This window comes from Mytilus californianus, unplaced genomic scaffold (assembly GCF_021869535.1).
Source record: "Mytilus californianus isolate M0D057914Y unplaced genomic scaffold, xbMytCali1.0.p SCAF_26, whole genome shotgun sequence".
In the NCBI taxonomy this organism is placed as follows: Eukaryota; Metazoa; Mollusca; class Bivalvia; order Mytilida; family Mytilidae; genus Mytilus; species Mytilus californianus.
In genome coordinates, this window is record NW_026262675.1 from 1,517,584 (window position 1) to 1,538,879 (window position 21,296).

The 21,296-nt window shown below is 31.2% G+C and overlaps 2 protein-coding genes across 3 annotated transcripts in view; one reads left to right on the top strand and one right to left on the bottom strand.

The window, feature by feature from the left end:
* Positions 1 to 21,296, top strand: part of LOC127732641 (dedicator of cytokinesis protein 9-like) — a 401,298-nt gene that overhangs the window by 166,878 nt on the left and 213,124 nt on the right. The gene's annotated exons all lie outside the window — the stretch shown is intronic.
* LOC127732645 (sulfotransferase 1C4-like) lies at positions 565 to 20,126 on the bottom strand. 2 transcript variants are annotated; one of them, XM_052241757.1, is made up of 6 exons: positions 20,106 to 20,126; positions 11,460 to 11,634; positions 9,645 to 9,965; positions 4,917 to 5,020; positions 2,529 to 2,694; positions 565 to 1,051 (listed from the first exon to the last, which is right to left on the bottom strand). In XM_052241757.1, the coding sequence occupies exons 2-6, from the start codon at positions 11,632 to 11,634 to the stop codon at positions 939 to 941; spliced, it is 879 nt and encodes a 292-aa protein (XP_052097717.1). In that variant the 5' UTR covers positions 20,106 to 20,126; the 3' UTR covers positions 565 to 938. The 2 variants fall into 2 exon arrangements, with proteins under 2 accessions (XP_052097717.1, XP_052097716.1); XM_052241756.1 differs by lacking the exon at positions 20,106 to 20,126 and adding an exon at positions 14,924 to 14,944.

The window sequence follows — 21,296 nt, forward strand, 5'->3', positions numbered from 1 at the left end:
CAGTCTGATGATTTTGTGCAGAGTTATGGTCCTTGGACTTAGATAATTCACTAAAATAATCAGTTTTCCTCCCTTTTTTTAGTCATGCTTGAAGATATTGACTTGATATTTGTTATATAGTTTACACCATGACAAGTTATAGATCAAGTTAGCATTCTGTTCGAGTACAATGAATTTTTAACCGGTAGGGGACATGTAATACTCTCAGAATGCTTGTTTCATAATATTTTACATTTTCATCTAATTCAAAACTAGACAGGAACTGAGAGCAGAACTTACACTATGGTTCAAAAGACACAATATAAAAATAAGATGTGGCATGATTGCCAATGAGACAACTTTCCACAAGAGACCAAATGATGTAGAAGTAAGGAACAATAAACAGATTTAACTTTGCTATAACATATCAAATTAAAATTTATGGATGCCTTTTTATTGAAATTTTATTCATTCATATAACAACATTAACTGTAAAATGAAATGCACATCCTTAAGTCTGGACACTCAGAATGACCATACTTGACTTTATATAATAAGATGGTATCTTTGATGAGTTTATTTATGTTTGCTATTTGTCATGCATGTTCAAATAGTTCTATTTACTTTTTATAATGTTTCATAAAGTCTAACAATATGTATTAAAAGTGTACACTGAAGCAAATGCTTGGTTTATACCCTGCTGTTCTAGTTCTACATTGTATAAGATAAAAATCTTCTAAATTACATTCCATGTTCTTGTTGACTATTTCCTTTTACCTGTTTAACATTTAAGACAGATTTCAGTGTGTCAAGAATGTCTATTTTTTAATTCTAAGGTTTATTTTCTATATGAATTTTAAGAATTTTATAATCTGTCTAGTAAATATTGTGTCTTTGTAAGCTATTTAAAACATTTTGAATCAATACGATTAGATGAATTACATGTATTATTTTATCATTCATATTGTGAATTTAATGTCTAAATTTAAATCAGCCATTTTTTCCTGAAAAAATTTATCGAACTTTTCATTCTGTGCTACTGTAAAAACCTTCTTCCATCCACCCACTTTACCTGTAATATACAAATATTTAAAATATATCCATTCTTGTTAAATCATAGCAGTGCTTCAAATATAATTAGAAAAAGAAGGTCAATGAGACTGCAACCATACAGCACAAAAAAAAACAAAAACAAAAAACATTTAAAAATTGACTTATGGGACGTATTATGGTAAACCGTTGACCGTCCGTCCGTCCGTCCATCCGTCGTCAACATGTCGGACATTAACTCAAAAAAGCTTTAACCAATATGCATGAAACTTTGGTGAATTGTTTATATCTATTGACGTGAGCTCCCTTTCGTTTTTTATAAATTTCAGATTTACCGTTTCCGAGTTTTGGGGTTTTATTCATTATAAAAGGGGGGATTTTCCAGTTTTCAAACAATAACTCAAGAATGCTTTCACCAACTTGCAAGAAATTTTGGTGAATTATTTATATTTATTGACTTGAGCTCCCTTTTGAAGTTTTATAAATTTTAGATTTAACATTTCTGAGTTGTATACAGGGTTTTATTCATAAAAAAGGGGGATTTTCAAGTTTTCGGACAATAACTAAAAAATGCTTTCAGCAGTTCTCTTGAAACTTTGGTGAATTGTTTATATCTGTTGATGTAAGCTCCCTTTAGAATTTAATAAATTTTACATTTTACATTTCTGAGTTGTGGGGTTTTATTCATTAAAAAAGGGGGGATTTTCCAGTTTTTGGACAATAACTCAAAAATGCTTTCAGCAGTTCTCATGAAACTTTGGTGAATTATTTATAGCTATTGATGTAATCTCCCTATTGATTTTCATAAATTTCAAATATGACATTGAGAAGAAATTGAACTTTATTTGTTTATAGTCTGACAACAGATTTACTTAGTAGTTCGCAACAGCACAGTGTATTGCACAACAGCAAGAAATCTTTAATTGAATATAACTTCAATTCATATAACCAATTTCAAATTCTTTGACTACATTTATTCAGAAACCTATAATGTGTCAAATATTTAATTACAATCCAAATTCAGACCTGTATCAAGCTTGAATATTGTGTCCATTTTTGCCCCAACTGTTCAGGGTTGGACCCCTGAGGGCGTATCTAGCTGCGCTCAGCGAAGCAGTTTATTAGTAATAGTGTCAATACCATTTGTCAAATTTGAAATTTCCTGAAGTCTAGATGGTGATTTTTAACAGAGCAAGTGACTGTTAAAATATCCATCTCAGTTTCTATATAAATGTTAATTCTAGAGTTATATTCTTCTGTTGATCAGTTATGACAATTTATTTTAGAAGTCAATATAGAAGACAATATTTGTTCACAACTGGTACCTAATTAAGCAAAATCTTTATTATCTTTGTTGTATATCTATATGTCCCACTTAACATCTGGTCTTGGTATCATATATATTCCCTTTCATGTAATTTTTAAAAGGTTGTGTCTAGTTGTAGTTATTTTGTTGTTAATTAAATTATTATCATGAATGTTTCAAAATAATAAATTACCCTCTCTAAAGATACCAGCAGTGTTTTCTTTCCAATGACTTTTAATGCTAAATTTATCCTTTTGCATCACTTGAAATTGACACTTGTCTTGGATATCTTTTAACAACTTTTCATCATATGGTTTCTCTAGAAAGTTTGCTAACTTTCTTATTTCTTCAATGCCATTCTGAAAAAAACTATGTGCTATAAATACTGAAAGATTATTTTATGCACCACCTACAATAGTAGGGGCCATTATGTTTTTCGATCTCTTTTTCTTTTCATGCATTCTTCTATCCTGTATCAGGTTTTGAACTATAAGATTTTTAACACAACTTTGCTATTCCTTTTCCAAATTAAAATAATTCAGTTGGAATGGCTACAAATTATACCCGATTCTAGATAATTGTCGAATCGCTTTTAAATTAAGTGGATGAAATTAAAACACTGATGCTAAAAAAGATAAGCAAACGCACAAAACAAATGCACATCGGCCAATATTAGATAGTAAGGCATGGAAGCTATATTTATGCAGGTTAAGTTCTCTGAACTAGCTTTCATTCACTGCCAGCATGTATGTATTATTTAGCATTGATTCACAGGAACATGTGTTTTTGTATTAGAAAAAACAAAGGATATGGGGTATCCATCCAAGACACAAAATCAGTACATGTTGTAGTCTATATTACTGTATAGCCGAGAAATTTTTTCTGAATTAATTTTTGTTGTATGTTAATTTGTACCTTTGCTTATTATGATCTATTATTCCACTTACTTAGAATAAAAAAAGGTGAAGGTGAATGTTCAAAATCTAGTTGAACTCAACCACATGTTGAATATGTGCCTATGTCCAGTTTGGAACTTAGTCAGGGGTTGTCCGTAAGGGAATATTGGATTTATCTTCGATATTCTCTGTTACATTTACTAACAACTTCAGTACCTATGTTGACTAGGTGTAGATTTAGCGCTTGACCTATTGATTACTCAACGCATTTTATTCATTTTTATAAAGCATGCAGAACTTATTTCATTGCTCCTTCAAATAAGTGTAAGATAGATATTACATATGCAGGTGTTACGGGAATGTTGCTACCAAAACATGGAAAATCTACAATGCTTAATCACAAGTTATTTCAACTTTCTTAAAGTTGAGTTCTTAACTGACTATCACTGTCAAATTCTAGGTGGCTAAGGTAAGTAGCATACAAAACTTTATCTGTGGTATCTTATGTTTCTGGTTTAGCGTGATAGATGCTACCAAAATAGTTATTGATTTCAAAATTGTAGTGAGAGGACACCTACTACATACAAAATCTAGAAGTTAAAAGGTTAACTTAGGATTTTTATGCCCCCGCCATAGCGGTGGGGCATTAAGTTTTACCCTTGTACGTCCGTCCGTATGTCCCAAAATTGGTTTCCGTTCTCTAACTTGAGTTTGCCTCAACCAAATGTTATGAAACTTATACACAATGCTTATTACCACAAAACACAGATCAAGTTTGAATTTTGGTGGCGTCACTTTAACCGTGCTAGAGTTATGCCCTTTATAAATGGAAAAATTGCAAAATTTTTAGTTTCCGTTCTCTAACTTAAGTTTGCCTCAACCAAATGTTATGAAATTTATACACAATGCTTATTACTACAAAACACAGATCAAGTTTGAATTTTTGTGGCGTCACTTTAACCGTTCTAGAGTTATGCCCCTATATAAATGGAAAAATTGCAAAAAAATTTTTTTTCTAAAGTTAACAAAGTCACCAAGCTCTGAATTACCTGTTGCATATCTTATATAATGTGATGATGGTTACCATACCTGTTGCATATCTTATATAATGTGATGATGGTTACCATACCTGTTGCATATCTTATATAATGTGATAATGGTTACCATACCTGTAGCAAATCTTATATAATGTGATGATGGTTACCATACCTGTTGCATATCTAATATAATGTGATGAGGGTTACCATACCTGTTGCATATCTTATATAATGTGATGATGGTTACCATACCTGTTGCATATCTTATATAATGTGATGATGGTTACATACCTGTTGCATATATTATATAATGTGATGATGGTTACCATACCTGTTGCATATCTTATATAATGTGATGATGGTTACCATACCTGTTGCATATCTTATATAATGTGATGATGGTTACATACCTGTTGCATATCTTATATAATGGGATGATGGTTACATACCTGTTGCATATCTTATATAATGTGATATTGGCTCCCATACCTGTTGCATATCTTATATAATGTGATGATGGTTACCATACCTGTTGCATATCTTATATAATGGGATGATGGTTACATACCTGTTGCATATCTTATATAATGTGATGATGGTTACCATACCTGTTGCATATCTTATATAATGTGATGATGGTTACCATACCTGTTGCATATCTTCGTAATGAATAACATGTATAGGATAATCCTTATGTTCCTGTATGGCCCTGTGCCAGCTACGTATAGTGTCAAACCAGGACATATAATCAACTGAAATAGATTAATTGTTTGATAGGAACTGAAGAAAGTTGTTATATATATTCTTCAATAGAAAATAAAGGATATGTGGTATACATCCATGACCCAAAATCAGTACATGCACAGCAAAAATACAATAAAACACACAAAAAGCAAAGGAACAGCGCTTTTATTCACCAAGTACTTACTGGTGAATTTTTTCCTTGTTGGAATTTAAAATTGTAAATTGAGAGGGTAAAAATGGTGATTTTGATATATGATATTATTTTCGTGCACACACACACACGAGTTTCTTGAGTAATCTTTATCAGGTATGCTCAAAGCACAATTATGTTTGGAAAGTCCGTAATACCACATGTTTGAGAGCATATAAAATGTAAAAAGGGTCAACTTTGCTTTAAATTAGGCTTTAAAGGAGCATTAGCTGCCATTTAGACCAAAAAAATAAAATGCGATTTTTGTTTGTTTCAAACAGCTATAAAAGCGGATTTATGAAATACTATTTCGCTATTAATGAAATACCATTTCGCTATTAGTCGTCAGTTTGGTTCAATATGGTCAAAATACTCTCGAAAACATCCCAAATGTATTATAGACTTGCCAGTGAATAATAATTCAAACTCAGTTGAACCCGTATTCATGTAACCCTATCTTGACCCTTAGCTGAAGATGGATTACGCATGTTCAGTTATATCATCTTATATATATAAAAAAAAAATGAATGTCACCATTGAAAGAGACATGGGTGATCCACCATAAAAAAAAATTTTTTTTACCGATTCGGACCACAAGAAATCATTCATATCCAGGTAAAAGTGTGATTTACCTTTTTTTTATATAAATCTACGACCTGAAATCAAACAGACCTCGACAAATCATAATTACGTAACTCCATTGATGTGCTTCTCCGTCTATTTATATTCATATTTATGTTTATATCGAGTCGAATGATTATCAACAGTCTTCGGAGGTAATCTCGATGGTTAATTAGATGGTGTCTAGTCTTAAATACAGACGAAATGCTGATACATAATTCCGAGTCTATGCATTGTTAATGGATTTTTTGAAATGTATACGGTATGCTATAAATCAATTATGAGAATTTAAGTCAAATCAGTGATCATAAATTTGACAGCTAATGCCCCTTTAAAACAATTACAAAATTTCATGAACTTGGTTTTCAGACATTGGTTGAATGATTGGTGATTGCTTTACGTTGCATCAGCACAAAATGCTATAACGCGTCGAGCACAGACAAAGAGTATTTGTGTTTGAATTTGAAATACTGAAGCATTAGTGACTGTTGCTCTCGTGGACTAATTACCACAAACAGCATTGTCGACCAAGTGATAGTATCAAAGATTTTCATAAATATATTTTCTGGTGTACATAACCTTATCTTAAATCTAGTCAAAGAAGTCTGAGCGAAGTTGAAAATATCCTCGACTCAAAACAAATGTTAAGAGTGTTTTATAAAATACTCTGGTTATTGATTTTATGACGTTAAAACCAGCTATCGTTATAATAAGGATTGTTTGAAGATTCTTTTCTCGAATTTTGACATTATATATCTACCTCACATCTTACAAAGTCTACCCGAATTATTTTGCAAAGAATCCGCTGAAACCGTTGCTAGAGGCCTTCTTAAACTTGCAGAGAGGTGAGAGCTTGTTTGCTCAGTGTTAAAGGCCTCAATGTGACTTTGAGATGAAGAACAGCAATAAAAGCGCTGTTCCTTTGCTTTTTGTATGTTTCTTGCTGTGCATGTACTGATTTTGTGTCATTAATAATTACCCCATATCCTTTATTTTTCTATCAACATACAATAAAAGGACTCTCAAAATCCAGGAATGTATGTAATAGTTATACACCGAGGGATAGGTGTGTCTGGATAAGAAACCCCGTCGGCCGGAGGCCGGAGGGGTTTCTTATCCAGACACGCCGTATCCCGAGGTGTATAACTAACTTACACCCCATTCTAAACCCTATATTTGTTAACATTGATTATTAAATGAAAAAAAACGATATCATATTTATTGACAATATGAAACCATGATTTATAAAAATATTTTTTTATATTACATGAAACCCCACTAGTAACCTTTCTTTGGTTATCTTCGTTCAAACTTTGACAAGTGAGTATATTTTACAAATTTCAAAGTTGTTTTGCATATTCCCGTTAAATCCTATGCTAATATGGATCAGCAGGTCAAGGTTGAATGTTTCGTGTATTCTTATTACAAACAAAAAATACATCATGGTCCTGGTATACAGTTGTCAATATGGACGGGTATAAGACGGACGATATTTTGTGGCAAGCGTTGGATTTGGTAGAAGAGACTAAAGATAAAGGCAATATTATAACCCAAAGTACTTACCTGTATCAGTTTAATAAAGGTAATCATAACTGTATTTTATATCTTACGATTTTATCAAAAACAAAAGCCTCCCCCCCCCCTTCTCGAGAATAAACAAACATTCATATTCGAACATACTAAAGGATAGGTGTGTCTGCATCAAAAACCCTACTACCAGACACGCTCAACATACTGTACAATATTTAATATAGAGGCACTCCCTTTTTGGGGGCACTCAGGGGCTGATCCCGGGGGCTCCCAACTCAAGAGAAAAGGGGGGGGGGGTCCAAGCATTCAAATGCATTGATCTTTTAAATAAAAGTCGGGTCCAACCCGCGGAACCCCCAACCGCGGATCGGCCACTGGGTAACCGGGGAGGGGGGGTCCGGGAGTTAGAATCCCCATTTTTTTTAAAGATCAATGCTTTAGAATAGAGACATATGACTGGGATAAAAAAAAAATACTTTCAAGCAAAAGAGTATTTAAAGGATTATTTTTGTATTCCATATAGATGCCTGTTGGAATTTCCTAAAATGTGTTTTTTTAATATCATGAAACAATTTGTAGTGAACACTATTAGTAATTTCTTATGTTCATGCTATTTAAAAAATAATCAATTTCTATTGTTACGAATAACAATGGACTTTGTTTTGCGGGATGTAGAAGCAGGGGTTTCCAGAAACCCCGCTCGTCACACCCTGTGGTCAAAATCCATTGTTATTCGTTACAATAGATCTATTCAATTCACACATGTTTCAGAAATAGAAACTATGAAGTATAACAATAGAACTGGGGTGTAATGAATTTTCTGTAACATAAAATGAATTTAGAATTTATTTTTCTAGTTCCCATTAAAACTTTTGTGGATACTTTGTCTGTACTCAGAGAAGATTTTGTGTAAACACGACCAAATTTGTCAACTCCTGACGATATTGTAACGGTTTTTTTCTTCCTCTGTGATATTTTATCCTGGGGATAATTTGTCACATATGTTTTTTTCCAGACATCATATTTCACAGGTAGATTTTATCCAGAGGAGTGAAATTCTATCTGTCTTATGCGGATAGTATTAACCAGGATATATTTTCTGTTCCATATTTCACAGAACCTTGTGAAATTAGAGTCCCACTGTCTACTATACAAGGTTCCCACAATCAATATATACCTGACCATAATTATAAATGTTTCACCAAGGTAGAACATATTTGCATAATTTATCAATCAAAGGGAGATAATTATGAGCCATTTATATTTTACAGATATTATATTCCAGAGACCAGAATCTATTTTATAGTGAAATTTTTCTTTATTCTCAATTTTTTATATTAATTTATATAAAAAGATGACTTAAAACATGATTTAAAAAAAAAACTATATTTCTACTTACTTTTTTATTTGTACTGAGATCTGAAAACAACTCACATTTACCTGTATTTCATTTACCTAATTTTATACATGTATATTAAATTGATCATGATATTATTTCACAATTAAGAACTGTGAAATTACTTCTGGTTTTGTTTCATATGTTTCATGATATTTGTCTTTTAAAAGAATGATATTTACTTCAATATTTCAGGATATTATTTTCAATTATAATCTGTGAAATTATTTCCCATTATAATACATTTATTTGGTTTTTTATTTACTAATTTAGCTTATATTCAAATACACTATTATTAGTACATATTAGTTGCAAAGATTAAGTTTTTTTATTAACTATTCAATATTTTAACTTCCCAGATAGAATTTCACAGCATATGATAATATATCACAGTGAAATATTTTCCTCCGGATTAAAAAATAACAACAACTTCTGTAACATTTTTTCCCCCAGATGATATTTCATCCAGATAGAATTTAGCTTTACAATATCGGTGATAAAAAATAAGAAAAGTTTAGCTAGTATTTACTTTGATATTAACCAGTTTATCTATATTTGTTTAATTTTGCAGGGAATTCTATCTTCAATGTGGTGCTCATGACTCATGAATATGGGACTTGAAGAGAGGGAAATCCCCCAAGGTCAATAAAGGGAACATTAGTAGACATTGATACTGCATGGACAAATATGCGGATGAGTTTGATTGTTTATATCTCTTTTTTCATTGTTTCTTTTAGATAATAATTTTATTGGGGAAAACAGTGCATTTTTTTCCCTTTTGGTTTTCCATACCGCAATTATTATGTGACACATTATTACATCAGTAAACCTACCCCTGGAATTGTTTTGATTTCTCTATTCGGGATAACTCGTGTATATTAAAAAACAAACTTACGATTCCCCTCTAAAAATCTGTTTAAGTAGCCATCCCAAGATCCATCATAGTTATAAAAACACAATCCACGATGATGGTGATAATATGATACAGCAACATCTTTGGGATTTCTCACGGTATAAACTATCTTACATTTCCGTCTTAGAGAATCTTTTGGAAGCATGGAAAAGTAAACATGTGTATTCAGTATACGAGGGGACGGTAAAGAATCAAACGCTTCTTTTGACAGGCTTTCCATCATGCATTTCATTTTGGAGTGTTCTATCAATTCTGGCTTCTGTGCATACAGAATCTGGATAATTTCCCACACCCAATGGGTTCCTGTTAATAAATAATATTACAAATAAAAGAACTACCACTGAACAATATTTTCAAATCTTGCAAGGCCATTTCTTAAAAATACAGTGTCACTCAAAATAACCAAAATGTGCAGAATAACATATGGAATTTATTAAAAACCAAACTTTAAAGCCCTAGATTATAAAGTTTTTTGTCTATGTGAATTATTCAGGTGTTAATAGTTCCTGGGCTTTCAGATTTTTGTTTGGTGTTCTTGGTGAAGGTCAATCCAGAAAAGCGCTTCAGTCGCACGACATTTATAAATTTTATAAATAGTTATTTTCATTTTAAAACCAGTAGATAATCATTCTTTTTACAAAAGCAAGGAAAACAATAATGTGAATGCATGTATAAAGATTGCGGTCCAGATGTGAAATAAATTGAACAAAATTGTTTTATTCTTTTTCTTCGTCCAATGACTCAGGAAATTTGTCAGTCTCGCTTTCAATTTTTCAATTTCAAATTTTATTTTGCAAACACATTTGTACCACATACAAACATGCCAAACCTTTAAATAGACTTATTCAGAAGGGATGTAGTTACGATACTACAGATCATTAAAGATAGAATTTTTGGGAATTAATATTGATTCACTCATAGGGTCTTTGCATCGGAAATAAACACATTTATTCTAAAACCTGTTGTTGGCATGATACAGTTTATGTTCTTCTCATATATTTCATGATGGTATGATACTAAACCCCTAATGGGAGGGATTGTGCTTGATTTTCATATGATGAAGACATTATCTTTCAATCAGTTTAATTGAGGTCTGGAGCTGGCATGTCAGTAACTGCTAGTAGTCCTTTGTTAATTTATGTTATCATTGTCATTTTGCTTAGTTTATTCTGTTACCTATTCTATCATCGGACTCAGACTTCCTTTAAACTGAGTTTTACTGTGCATATTGCTATGTGTTTGTTTATTCTACATTGGCTAGAGGTAAAGGGGGAGGGTTGAGATCACACAATACATGTTTAACCCCGACACATTTTTGCGCCTGTCCCAAGTCAGGAACCTCTGGCCTTTGTAAGTCTTGTATGTTTTTTTTTATTTTGGTTCATCTATTTGTTTCGGAGTTTAGTGTGACGTCCATTTTCACTGAACTAGTACACATTTTATTTAGGGGCCAGCTGAAGCCTGCGTCCGGGTGCGTGATTGTCTTGCTGTGTTGAAGACCCATTGGTGGACTTGGGCTGTTTTCTGCTCTTCGGTTCCGGTTGTTGTCTCTGACACATTCCCCGTTTACATTCTCGATATACCTTTATACTTATATTAAATATGAATGAGATTTTGTCATTTATCTTACATCCTTTTTATCATCATAATTTTTCATTTGTCTAAAAAGCTTTGGATCCGTATTAAGTCTTTTTAAACTCACTGCTCTTTGAAGATACTTTGCCCTTATATATATCTAATATTATAAACACATGAACGAGACACAGCTTTACTTTACATATCGACAATTTTTATTACCAGATTTTGGGTAATTACAAAGTAATACGTCATCATCTCTGGCTAAATAATGATCTGCTATTGACCGTACGTCACTTTCCTGACTTGGAAAGTTGAAATCGGGTAAATAGAACCCATCTACATCTAGAACTGTCATGCATTTCCCTTCCGAGTCTAGTAGATTCTTCCGTGGCATCTGAAATATACAATATCTTGGTTAATATTGAAGATTGGATATTGATATTCCAGAAGAATATATGATTATTAATTTGTGGGAACACATGCCTTTCTTTGTATCTTTTATTTTCCTTTTACAAGTTATGCCTAAAGTAAAACACGAAAAGTAACTGAATGTGTCAGATATCATTATACCTAACATAAACCAACACGAAAACTGCTCCTTTAACAATTAACTTTCAACAAGTATGATCGGCTTTTCTGGACGAGAGGCGAACGAATACATTACAGTACAATTCCGTGTTGAATTTCCTAGATATAAATATGATTGTCGTATTTTCAAAAGTGTAATGCATTCATTATGAGGTATAAAATTATAGGGTTAATGCTATTTTTCTACTGGATCGATTGTCAGCTCTGCTGGTGGACTGTTAGTACCTTAGATTATAACCAGCCAAAAAGTAAGTACTTCGGTACTAACATGAAAATACGGATATTGTTTTTATCAAGGAAATTCGCATTATAAAGTTTTGGAAACTATTTCTAATCTGAGGAATGTATCTTCCTCATGCACAGCTCCGATTCTTTGCCAGGAGTGGGCTTCACTTACGGAAATTGGTTTTTTAAATTTTTGAGCTCTTTAACGTTTGTATTATGTTTTGGATTTTTAAATATTTTGGCCTGCAGCATCACTAAATAAACCCTAATTGTCGAAATATGCGTCTGGTGCAGTATAATTGATATCGTTTAATAATATTACTTCACTTGGGTAGATATTTCTGCTAATGGACTGCTAATCCCCGTGTGTATTACCAACCCAGTAGCCAGTACTTCGGTACTGGCATGAAAATACGGATATTGTTTTATTGAATTTGCTTCATAAAATTTTAGAAGTCCATTTGAAATGAGAAATGTAACACCCTCTTCATAGCGGATTCTTTATCCAGTTGGGCTTAAATTATAGAACTTTTTGTTTTGACCATCTCTTGGATTTGGAAATATTTTGGGTCTGAGCATCACTGAAGAGACATTAAATTATCGAAATGCGCATCTGTTGCACTTAAATTTGGTATCGTTGATGTTAATTATCAGACAAAATGTTTGAAATCCACATTCCATTCAATATTATATTAACGTCTGGCTTGTAGTTATAAATACAAATGTCAATATAATACACCAGTATACTAAATATAACCAGAATAATATTGTTTTGGCTTTTTTTTTACATAGACTTGATAAAAAGATATAAGAAGATGTGGTATGAGTGCCAATGAGACAACTCTCCATCCAAGTCACAATTTGTAAAAGTAAACCATTAAATTTATAGGTCAAAGTACGGCCTTCAACACGGAGCCTTGGCAAGCTATAAAGGGCCTCAAAAATGACTAGTGTAAAACCATTCATAAAGGAAAACCAACGGTCTAATCTATATAAATAAATGTGGATTGTGGACACAGATGATGCCCCCGCTTGCATATCATATAGTTATAAAGGGACATATAAACCGAAGAACGGTGAAAGTGACTCTACCCAAATTTGATCTTAATCTGAGTTTTGTGGTAATAAGCATTGTGTATAAGTTTTATAACATTTGGTTGAGACAAACTAAAGTTAAAGAACAGAAAAGAAAAAATCAGCAATTTTTATGTTTATAAAGGGGCATAACTCAAGAATGGTAAAAGTGACGCAACCGAATTTCATACTTAAACTGTATTATGTAGTAATAAGCATTGTGTATAAAGTTTCATTACATTTGGTTGAGGCAAACTAAAGTTAGAGAACGGAAACAAAAAATTTGAACTTGATCTTAGTTTTGTGGTAATGAGTATTGTGTATAGGTTTTATAATGTTTGGTTGGGCCAAAATTAAGTTACAGAATGGAAACTAAAAATTTTGCAATTTTTCGATTTCTAAAGGGGAATAACTTAATAATGGTTAAAGTGACACTACCCAAATTCAACTTGATCTGTGTTTTATCAGTGGAAGGCAAAATTAAACATTGCATTGTATAAAGCATTGATTGTAGTTGATTCAACTTTAATCATGGACAAAGGAAGATAACTTCAATTTTAAAAATTACTTGAATAATGACATTGATATTTTTAGAAAAAAAAATGAAAAATTTAGCAATTTTTCCATTTGTAAAGGGGCTTAACTCTAGAACAGTAAAAGTGACGCCACCAAAATTCAAACTTGATCTGTGTATTGTGGTAATAAGCATTGTGTATAAGTTTCATAACATTTGGATGAGGCAAACTTAAGTTAGAGAACAGAAATCAAAAATTTTGCAATTTTTCCATTTATAAAGGGCATAACTCTAGAACGGTTAAAGTGACGCCACCAAAATTCAATCTTGATCTGTGTTTTGTGGTAATAAGCATTGTGTATAAGTTTGATAAGATTTGGTTGAGGCAAACTTTAGTTAGAGAACAGAAACCAATTTTGGGACGTATGTAGGGACAAGGGTAAAACTTAATGCCTCCTCTGCTTCGGCGGGGGCATAAAAACGAGAAACACTTATGAACCACATCAACAAACGACAACCACTGAACATCAGGTTCCTGACTTAGGACAGGTGCAAACAAATGCAGCGAGTTAAAACGTTTTAATAGGCGCCAACCTTCACCCTACCTGAAACAATAGTGTAACATCACAACATAGAAAGACACACTATAAAATATAAATTGAAATGGCTTAACTCAATCAAAAGACATATTAACAAAAACAAATGAACATACACTGAACGAATAAATTTGATCTATGACACTATGTAAATACAAAATTAATAAAACAAGGGGGTTAGATGTAAAACAATACCAGAAAGACAACCATAACCTTGGACAAAATGCCGCCAAATAAAATAACGTACACAGGTAAATAAAAATTATTTTGTTGTAAGGTATACATGGAGTACGGGAATAATTTTTACAAAATAAATAATTTTCTTGTTCCTAGTACGAGAACAAAAGTGAAAATTTATCGTCATATATTAAAAATAGTGAGACGAGATATAACACTAAATAAGTAAACATTAAATAACAAAAATACATTACAAATTGTATCAACAGGTCAAATCAACACGAAAGTACGATTTGAGAGTACTCCCAGTAACTGAAAGCTAGTTAAAAGCCAAAAACAATTAATAATAAAAAATCATGCATCAGAGACTGATAAAGTACTTTTGTGAATACGACACAAATCAGAGAGTTTTAAACTTTCTATACACCATACAATATGATTGTTTACATGTATCTATTATACAGTTAAGTTAATCTAATTAAGTGTAACAATGTTATCTTATACAGTACCATCATAAACAAATGAAGTTTAGAAAATCACAAATCCATCCTCCTTCTTTTGACGTAACAGACATTCAAAAGGACGAACAAATAGATTGGATATAAAAACTGCATAAAATGCTAATAAAGAACAATAAATAGCCGGCTCATCTTCATGTCCTATTAAACATCTTGCTTACGATTATTTTTACAGTAGAGGATGGCCTGCAAAAATATCATAATGAGGTATAAACAACGAGTGGTGTAAATCAGATGTTGATTCTTAGATATCTACAAATGTCTGATCCAAATTTTTGAATTATTTAATGTGTTTAAAAGGGGAGTGTCTTTTTACCACAGAATACCACAGAACACCAAAAATATACCACAGAACTTCAAAATATAAATACTTCAGACATTATATTATTGTTATTGTTAATTCTTTTTATAATATGACATTTATTATTCAAATAAATTTAATTTTTCTGTTTAGGGTCGACTCACTATCGCTATGCCCCCAACTGAATTGGCCTGTTATTGGGTCTATACCAAAAACACCTACCGGTATTAAAACCATAATATACAAAAAATATTTAAAGTCACAACAATTGTAATTCCGGGGTATATTTGTGACATTTACTTTTTTTTTAAATACGTTTTAATTTGTCCAAAATGATGATCTGAGCGAGTTCACCGGCACATTAAAAGTACCAAAATTTAATTAGATTATCTAATTCTGACACTCATCGTTATCACCAATTCATCAAGCCAATTAACATGTCATTTAAGTTTTCACACCTAAGACATCAAATACATTTAATTGGGTGTCTTACTGCTATTCCTACATTTTGAAAATAAATATTCCTTCTATTCCTATCTTTCAAAAACAATGGCAATGCTCAATTCGACTATGGTGGCGTTTGAACAATATGAGTCCTAATCGGTTAAACAGAAAAGTTTTCATATGGGCAGACATTATGAGTAAAAAACACAAGTGTCTATGTAACGAAAACATTTTCTGAGTGTAAATTTTGCAGAACATTTGTGTAACATTACAGAATATGTTCATACATGTAGTACTTCAGTTGTCAATACTATTATGTCTCAAATGTTTAGTAAATATGTTGAACAGTGGCAATGCAATTTACAGTCAGAGAAAGCTTTATCTGGTAAAGGTGGTAACAAACTTCCAACATATAACTTATTTAAGAAAAGTTTTGAAACGGAAACTTATTGTACAATTCCAATGTCATTTTCACAAAGGAGTTCTTTTGTCAAATTTCCATGTGGTGTAGCACCACTCAGAATCGAAACAGGGAGATTTGAAAAATTATATTAAAGGAGCGAGTCTGTGATAGTTGTAAGGATATTTTAGAAGATGAAGCCCATGTTATTTTATCGTGTCCTTTATATGACGATTTTAGAAAAAAATTATTTGATGAAGCAACACATTTTAATAGTGATTTTATGTCTTTTGATGATCAACAGAAATTAGTGTTTTTATTTACAGATGCTTATATGATTCGTAGCTGTGCCAAAGCCTTTTGTTAGAACTTTTTTTTATTTTTTCTTCTATTAATATTTTCAAACTGTACATTGATGAAAACTAACTCGTTAGGTTTAATGGATATTTACCTGAAGTTACATGTAATTAGCATTATGTTTTGACAATCTAACCTGATGAATCCCTTGTTTATTCAACTATTCCTACATGGATTTCTTACAAATGACATACAAGATTTTAGGAGGAATAAACCATTCAATTGAATTATACCTTGCATAATCAGATGGCAATTAGAATTCAATCAATTGACAATTTTGTAAATAGTTGATTATTTTGAAATTTATTAACAGAATTGGGAGAACTAACTAAATCTTAATACATTTAGTGTAATTGGCGCCGGTAATATTCATCATGTCAACTTTTTTTTTTGTAGAAAAAGCATTTTATTTTATAGAAAAACATTTTTTTTATAGAAAAAGCTTTTTTTTTTTAAAGAAAAGGCATTTTTTTTATAGAAAAACATTTATTTATAGAAAATCATTTTTTTTTATAGAAAAATATTTATTTATAGAAAATCATTTTTATTTTATAGAAAAACTTTTTTTTTTACATATGTACAATAAAATCCTCCTTCTTTTGACGTAACAGACATTCAAAAGGACGAACAAATAGATTGGATATAAAAACTGCATAAAATGCTAATAAAGAACAATAAATAGCCGGCTCATCTTCATGTCCTATTAAACATCTTGCTTACGATTATTTTTACAGTAGAGGATGGCCTGCAAAAATATCATAATGAGGTATAAACAACGAGTGGTGTAAATCAGATGTTGATTCTTAGATATCTACAAATATCTGATCCAAATTTTTGAATTATTTAATGTGTTTAAAAGGGGAGTGTCTTTTTACCACAGAATACCACAGAACACCAAAAATATACCACAGAACTTCAAAATATAAATACTTCAGACATTATATTATTGTTATTGTTAATTCTTTTTATAATATGACATTTATTATTCAAATAAATTTAATTTTTCTGTTTAGGGTCGACTCACTATCGCTATGCCCCCAACTGAATTGGCCTGTTATTGGGTCTATACCAAAAACACCTACCGGTATTAAAACCATAATATACAAAAAATATTTAAAGTCACAACAATTGTAATTCCGGGGTATATTTGTGACATTTACTTTTTTTTTAAATACGTTTTAATTTGTCCAAAATGATGATCTGAGCGAGTTCACCGGCACATTAAAAGTACCAAAATTTAATTAGATTATCTAATTCTGACACTCATCGTAATCACCAATTCATCAAGCCAATTAACATGTCATTTAAGTTTTCACACCTGAGACATCAAATACATTTAATTGGGTGTCTTACTGCTATTCCTACATTTTGAAAATAAATATTCCTTCTATTCCTATCTTTCAAAAACAATGGCAATGCTCAATTCGACTATGGTGGCGTTTGAACAATATGAGTCCTAATCGGTTAAACAGAAAAGTTTTCATATGGGCAGACATTATGAGTAAAAAACACAAGTGTCTATGTAACGAAAACATTTTCTGAGTGTAAATTTTGCAGAACATTTGTGTAACATTACAGAATATGTTCATACATGTAGTACTTCAGTTGTCAATACTATTATGTCTCAAATGTTTAGTAAATATGTTGAACAGTGGCAATGCAATTTACAGTCAGAGAAAGCTTTATCTGGTAAAGGTGGTAACAAACTTCCAACATATAACTTATTTAAGAAAAGTTTTGAAACGGAAACTTATTGTACAATTCCAATGTCATTTTCACAAAGGAGTTCTTTTGTCAAATTTCCATGTGGTGTAGCACCACTCAGAATCGAAACAGGGAGATTTGAAAAATTATATTAAAGGAGCGAGTCTGTGATAGTTGTAAGGATATTTTAGAAGATGAAGCCCATGTTATTTTATCGTGTCCTTTATATGACGATTTTAGAAAAAAATTTTTGATGAAGCAACACATTTTAATAGTGATTTTATGTCTTTTGATGATCAACAGAAATTAGTGTTTTTATTTACAGATGCTTATATGATTCGTAGCTGTGCCAAAGCCTTTTGTTAGAACTTTTTTTATATTTTCTACTATTAATATTTTCAAACTGTACATTGATGAAAACTAACTCGTTAGGTTTAATGGATATTTACCTGAAGTTACATGTAATTAGCATTATGTTTTGACAATCTAACCTGATGAATCCCTTGTTTATTCAACTATTCCTACATGGATTTCTTACAAATGACATACAAGATTTTAGGAGGAATATATTAATAAACCATTTAATTGAATTATACCTTGCATAATCAGATGGCAATTAGAATTCAATCAATTGACAATTTTGTAAATAGTTGATTATTTTGAAATTTATTAACAGAATTGGGAGAACTAACTAAATCTTAATACATTAAGTGTAATTGGCGCCGGTAATATTCATCATGTCAACTTTTTTTTTTGTAGAAAAAGCATTTTATTTTATAGAAAAACATTTTCTTTTATAGAAAAAGCTTTTTTTTTTTAAAGAAAAGGCATTTTTTTATAGAAAAACATTTATTTATAGAAAATCATTTTTTTTTATAGAGAAATATTTATTTATAGAAAATCATTTTTATTTTATAGAAAAACTTTTTTTTTTACATATGTACAATAAATTGTTTTTAAAACATTTTTTATAAAATATAGTTTAGTATCCAAAAGGTCATGAAGGTCTCCAAATATAAAAAAAAATCTACCAAATAACAAAAAAAGTTATGATCATTAAAGAACTATCTCATCCGGTCAATTGTCCTGTCATTAGTGTAGCCCGAATTATAAAAATAATATAATTCTGAACAATTAGTTTTGCATTTTGTAAAGTAATTCAATGTTCTGTGGTATATTTTAGTAGTTTTATTGTATTTTGTGTAGTTCTGTGGTATATTTTGGGTGTTCTGTGGTATTCTGTGGTGTTCTGTGGTAAAAAGACGCTCCAGTTTAAAGTCATACTATTGGAAATATGGCATGTTTCTGATGAGAAATGGAAAGTGGAAAGCATCACTTTGGCTTAGATTCTAGTTACAAGTAGTCCATCTGTATCATTTTCGAGGAAAAGATCAAGACATGAAGTAGACCTTTTAGTTTCGATAGTACTAGTATCATAAATCTCAAGATGCAGTGGGATGCATTAGATGAAAGCACTGACTTAAATGAGGGTTATTGAGTGACAGGACATCAGCAATATATCAGAAAGTGAAATAAAAGAACCTTGCAATATTCGTTTTTTTTTTTAGAAGGTTCTGTATGAATTCTGCTTATTATGAAATCAAAAACAAGTCACAATTAGCACCCATTGGAATACCGAGTCTGCTCAAACAAATCTACGAAACTCAACAAAGATGTTGTCGATCAAAACATCCAGCCATTTGATGATATTGTGACAATTATGGACTTTTAAATTTAAGAGTTTGTATCTATGTACATGGAGCTTATATATTAATGTTCTACAAGCAGGCTCTATATGGGTGTTAATATTATTATTGTCTGTATTCGGATCACGCCTCTATTGTGCTCTTTCCAATAAATATTGAATTGAATTGATAAATGCATTGACTTTCATACTCATGATTTAAACCATTTATACTTTGCAAACGATAAGGGCCAGATTATATGTAAATCTGGGTAATGGTTACCTATGAAATACTTAGCTGCGGAACCGTAGCTCTTAGGTCCTTATGTTATTTTTGGTCCGCAAATAGTCAAAAAATAACATAAGGACCTAAGAGCTACGGTTCCGCAGCTATGAAATACTTTGATTATCCTGTCAAAAAGTGATTTATCAGGGGAATATAAGTAAGGGGGAGGGAAACCAATGATAATATGCTGGGAAGATCTTATTCGAACCTGTTGGAACTTTACCATATCAATTGAGTAAATATCAGAGGTTCTTGAAAAATAAATCGTATCTTGCCATTGGTTTAAAAACATTTACGTCAAAATGACAATAAGTTATAACATGAATATTGATATATTTGAACTCTATTATTCTAAAATTAAAAGGTCAATACAGTTTTGTTTACTAACTAACGCGTATTAATTACAGCCATGCACATGTTTAAATAGGGATCAAAATAGGCATATATGATTATAAAATGGCAACATTTAAAAAAAAAGACCTTAAATTTATATGTTTCTGTTGTGCACATATTTTTGTACAATATTAACGAATTGATGACAGGTAATTTGCATTCTAACTGCAATGCTCCTTTGAACGTGTCACCAGGTCGTTGTATTTCAACTGTTCGATAGTTCTTAACTTCTGTTACTCTTTAGTCAGTGATGATTATTTCATTTTTTTCGTCTTCATCTTTTATTGACTTTTCTTCTATTAATAAAAGGATGCACTATTTATCTATTTACAACAAAAGCGGCTTGTTAGTATGTGCTTATGACAGCACCTTAGACAACAGAATATTTTATTCCAGTTTTCTATATTTTTAAGGACCACTCTGTATTTGTCAATGTGAAATCATATAATATGTACATAAATAAACATTATTGTGACTTTTATCATTAAAATATATTAAAGAGTTTATAGAAAAAAATCATAAGGGTTCCGCAGAACCCAGTGTCTCGCCTACTTTTAATTGTTGTAATAGTGTTATAGTAGCAGGCTCAACAAAAATGGGGGAAAATTATTGATTTTTTTTCCACTAGATACTATCTTTTTATTCTGTCCAACTGAAGTGTGGTTAAAATCCAGGATGGTTTGAATCTAATAAATGTTTTAAAAACTTTAACTGCAGACTGTATGTAATGAGTGGAAGAAAACTAGGTCCATGTATACGGTATATATAAGTAATATACGGAAAAACAGAAAATAA

Excerpts from the sequence above, each read along its gene's own strand:
- LOC127732645 (XM_052241756.1), bottom strand. Across the intron at positions 9,966-11,459 it reads TTGTAATTACCCAAAATCTG|GAACCCATTGGGTGTGGGAA; the intron begins GTAATAAAAATT and ends ATTTATTAACAG. Across the intron at positions 2,695-4,916 it reads ATTACGAAGATATGCAACAG|AATGGCATTGAAGAAATAAG; the intron begins GTATGGTAACCA and ends AGTTTTTTTCAG.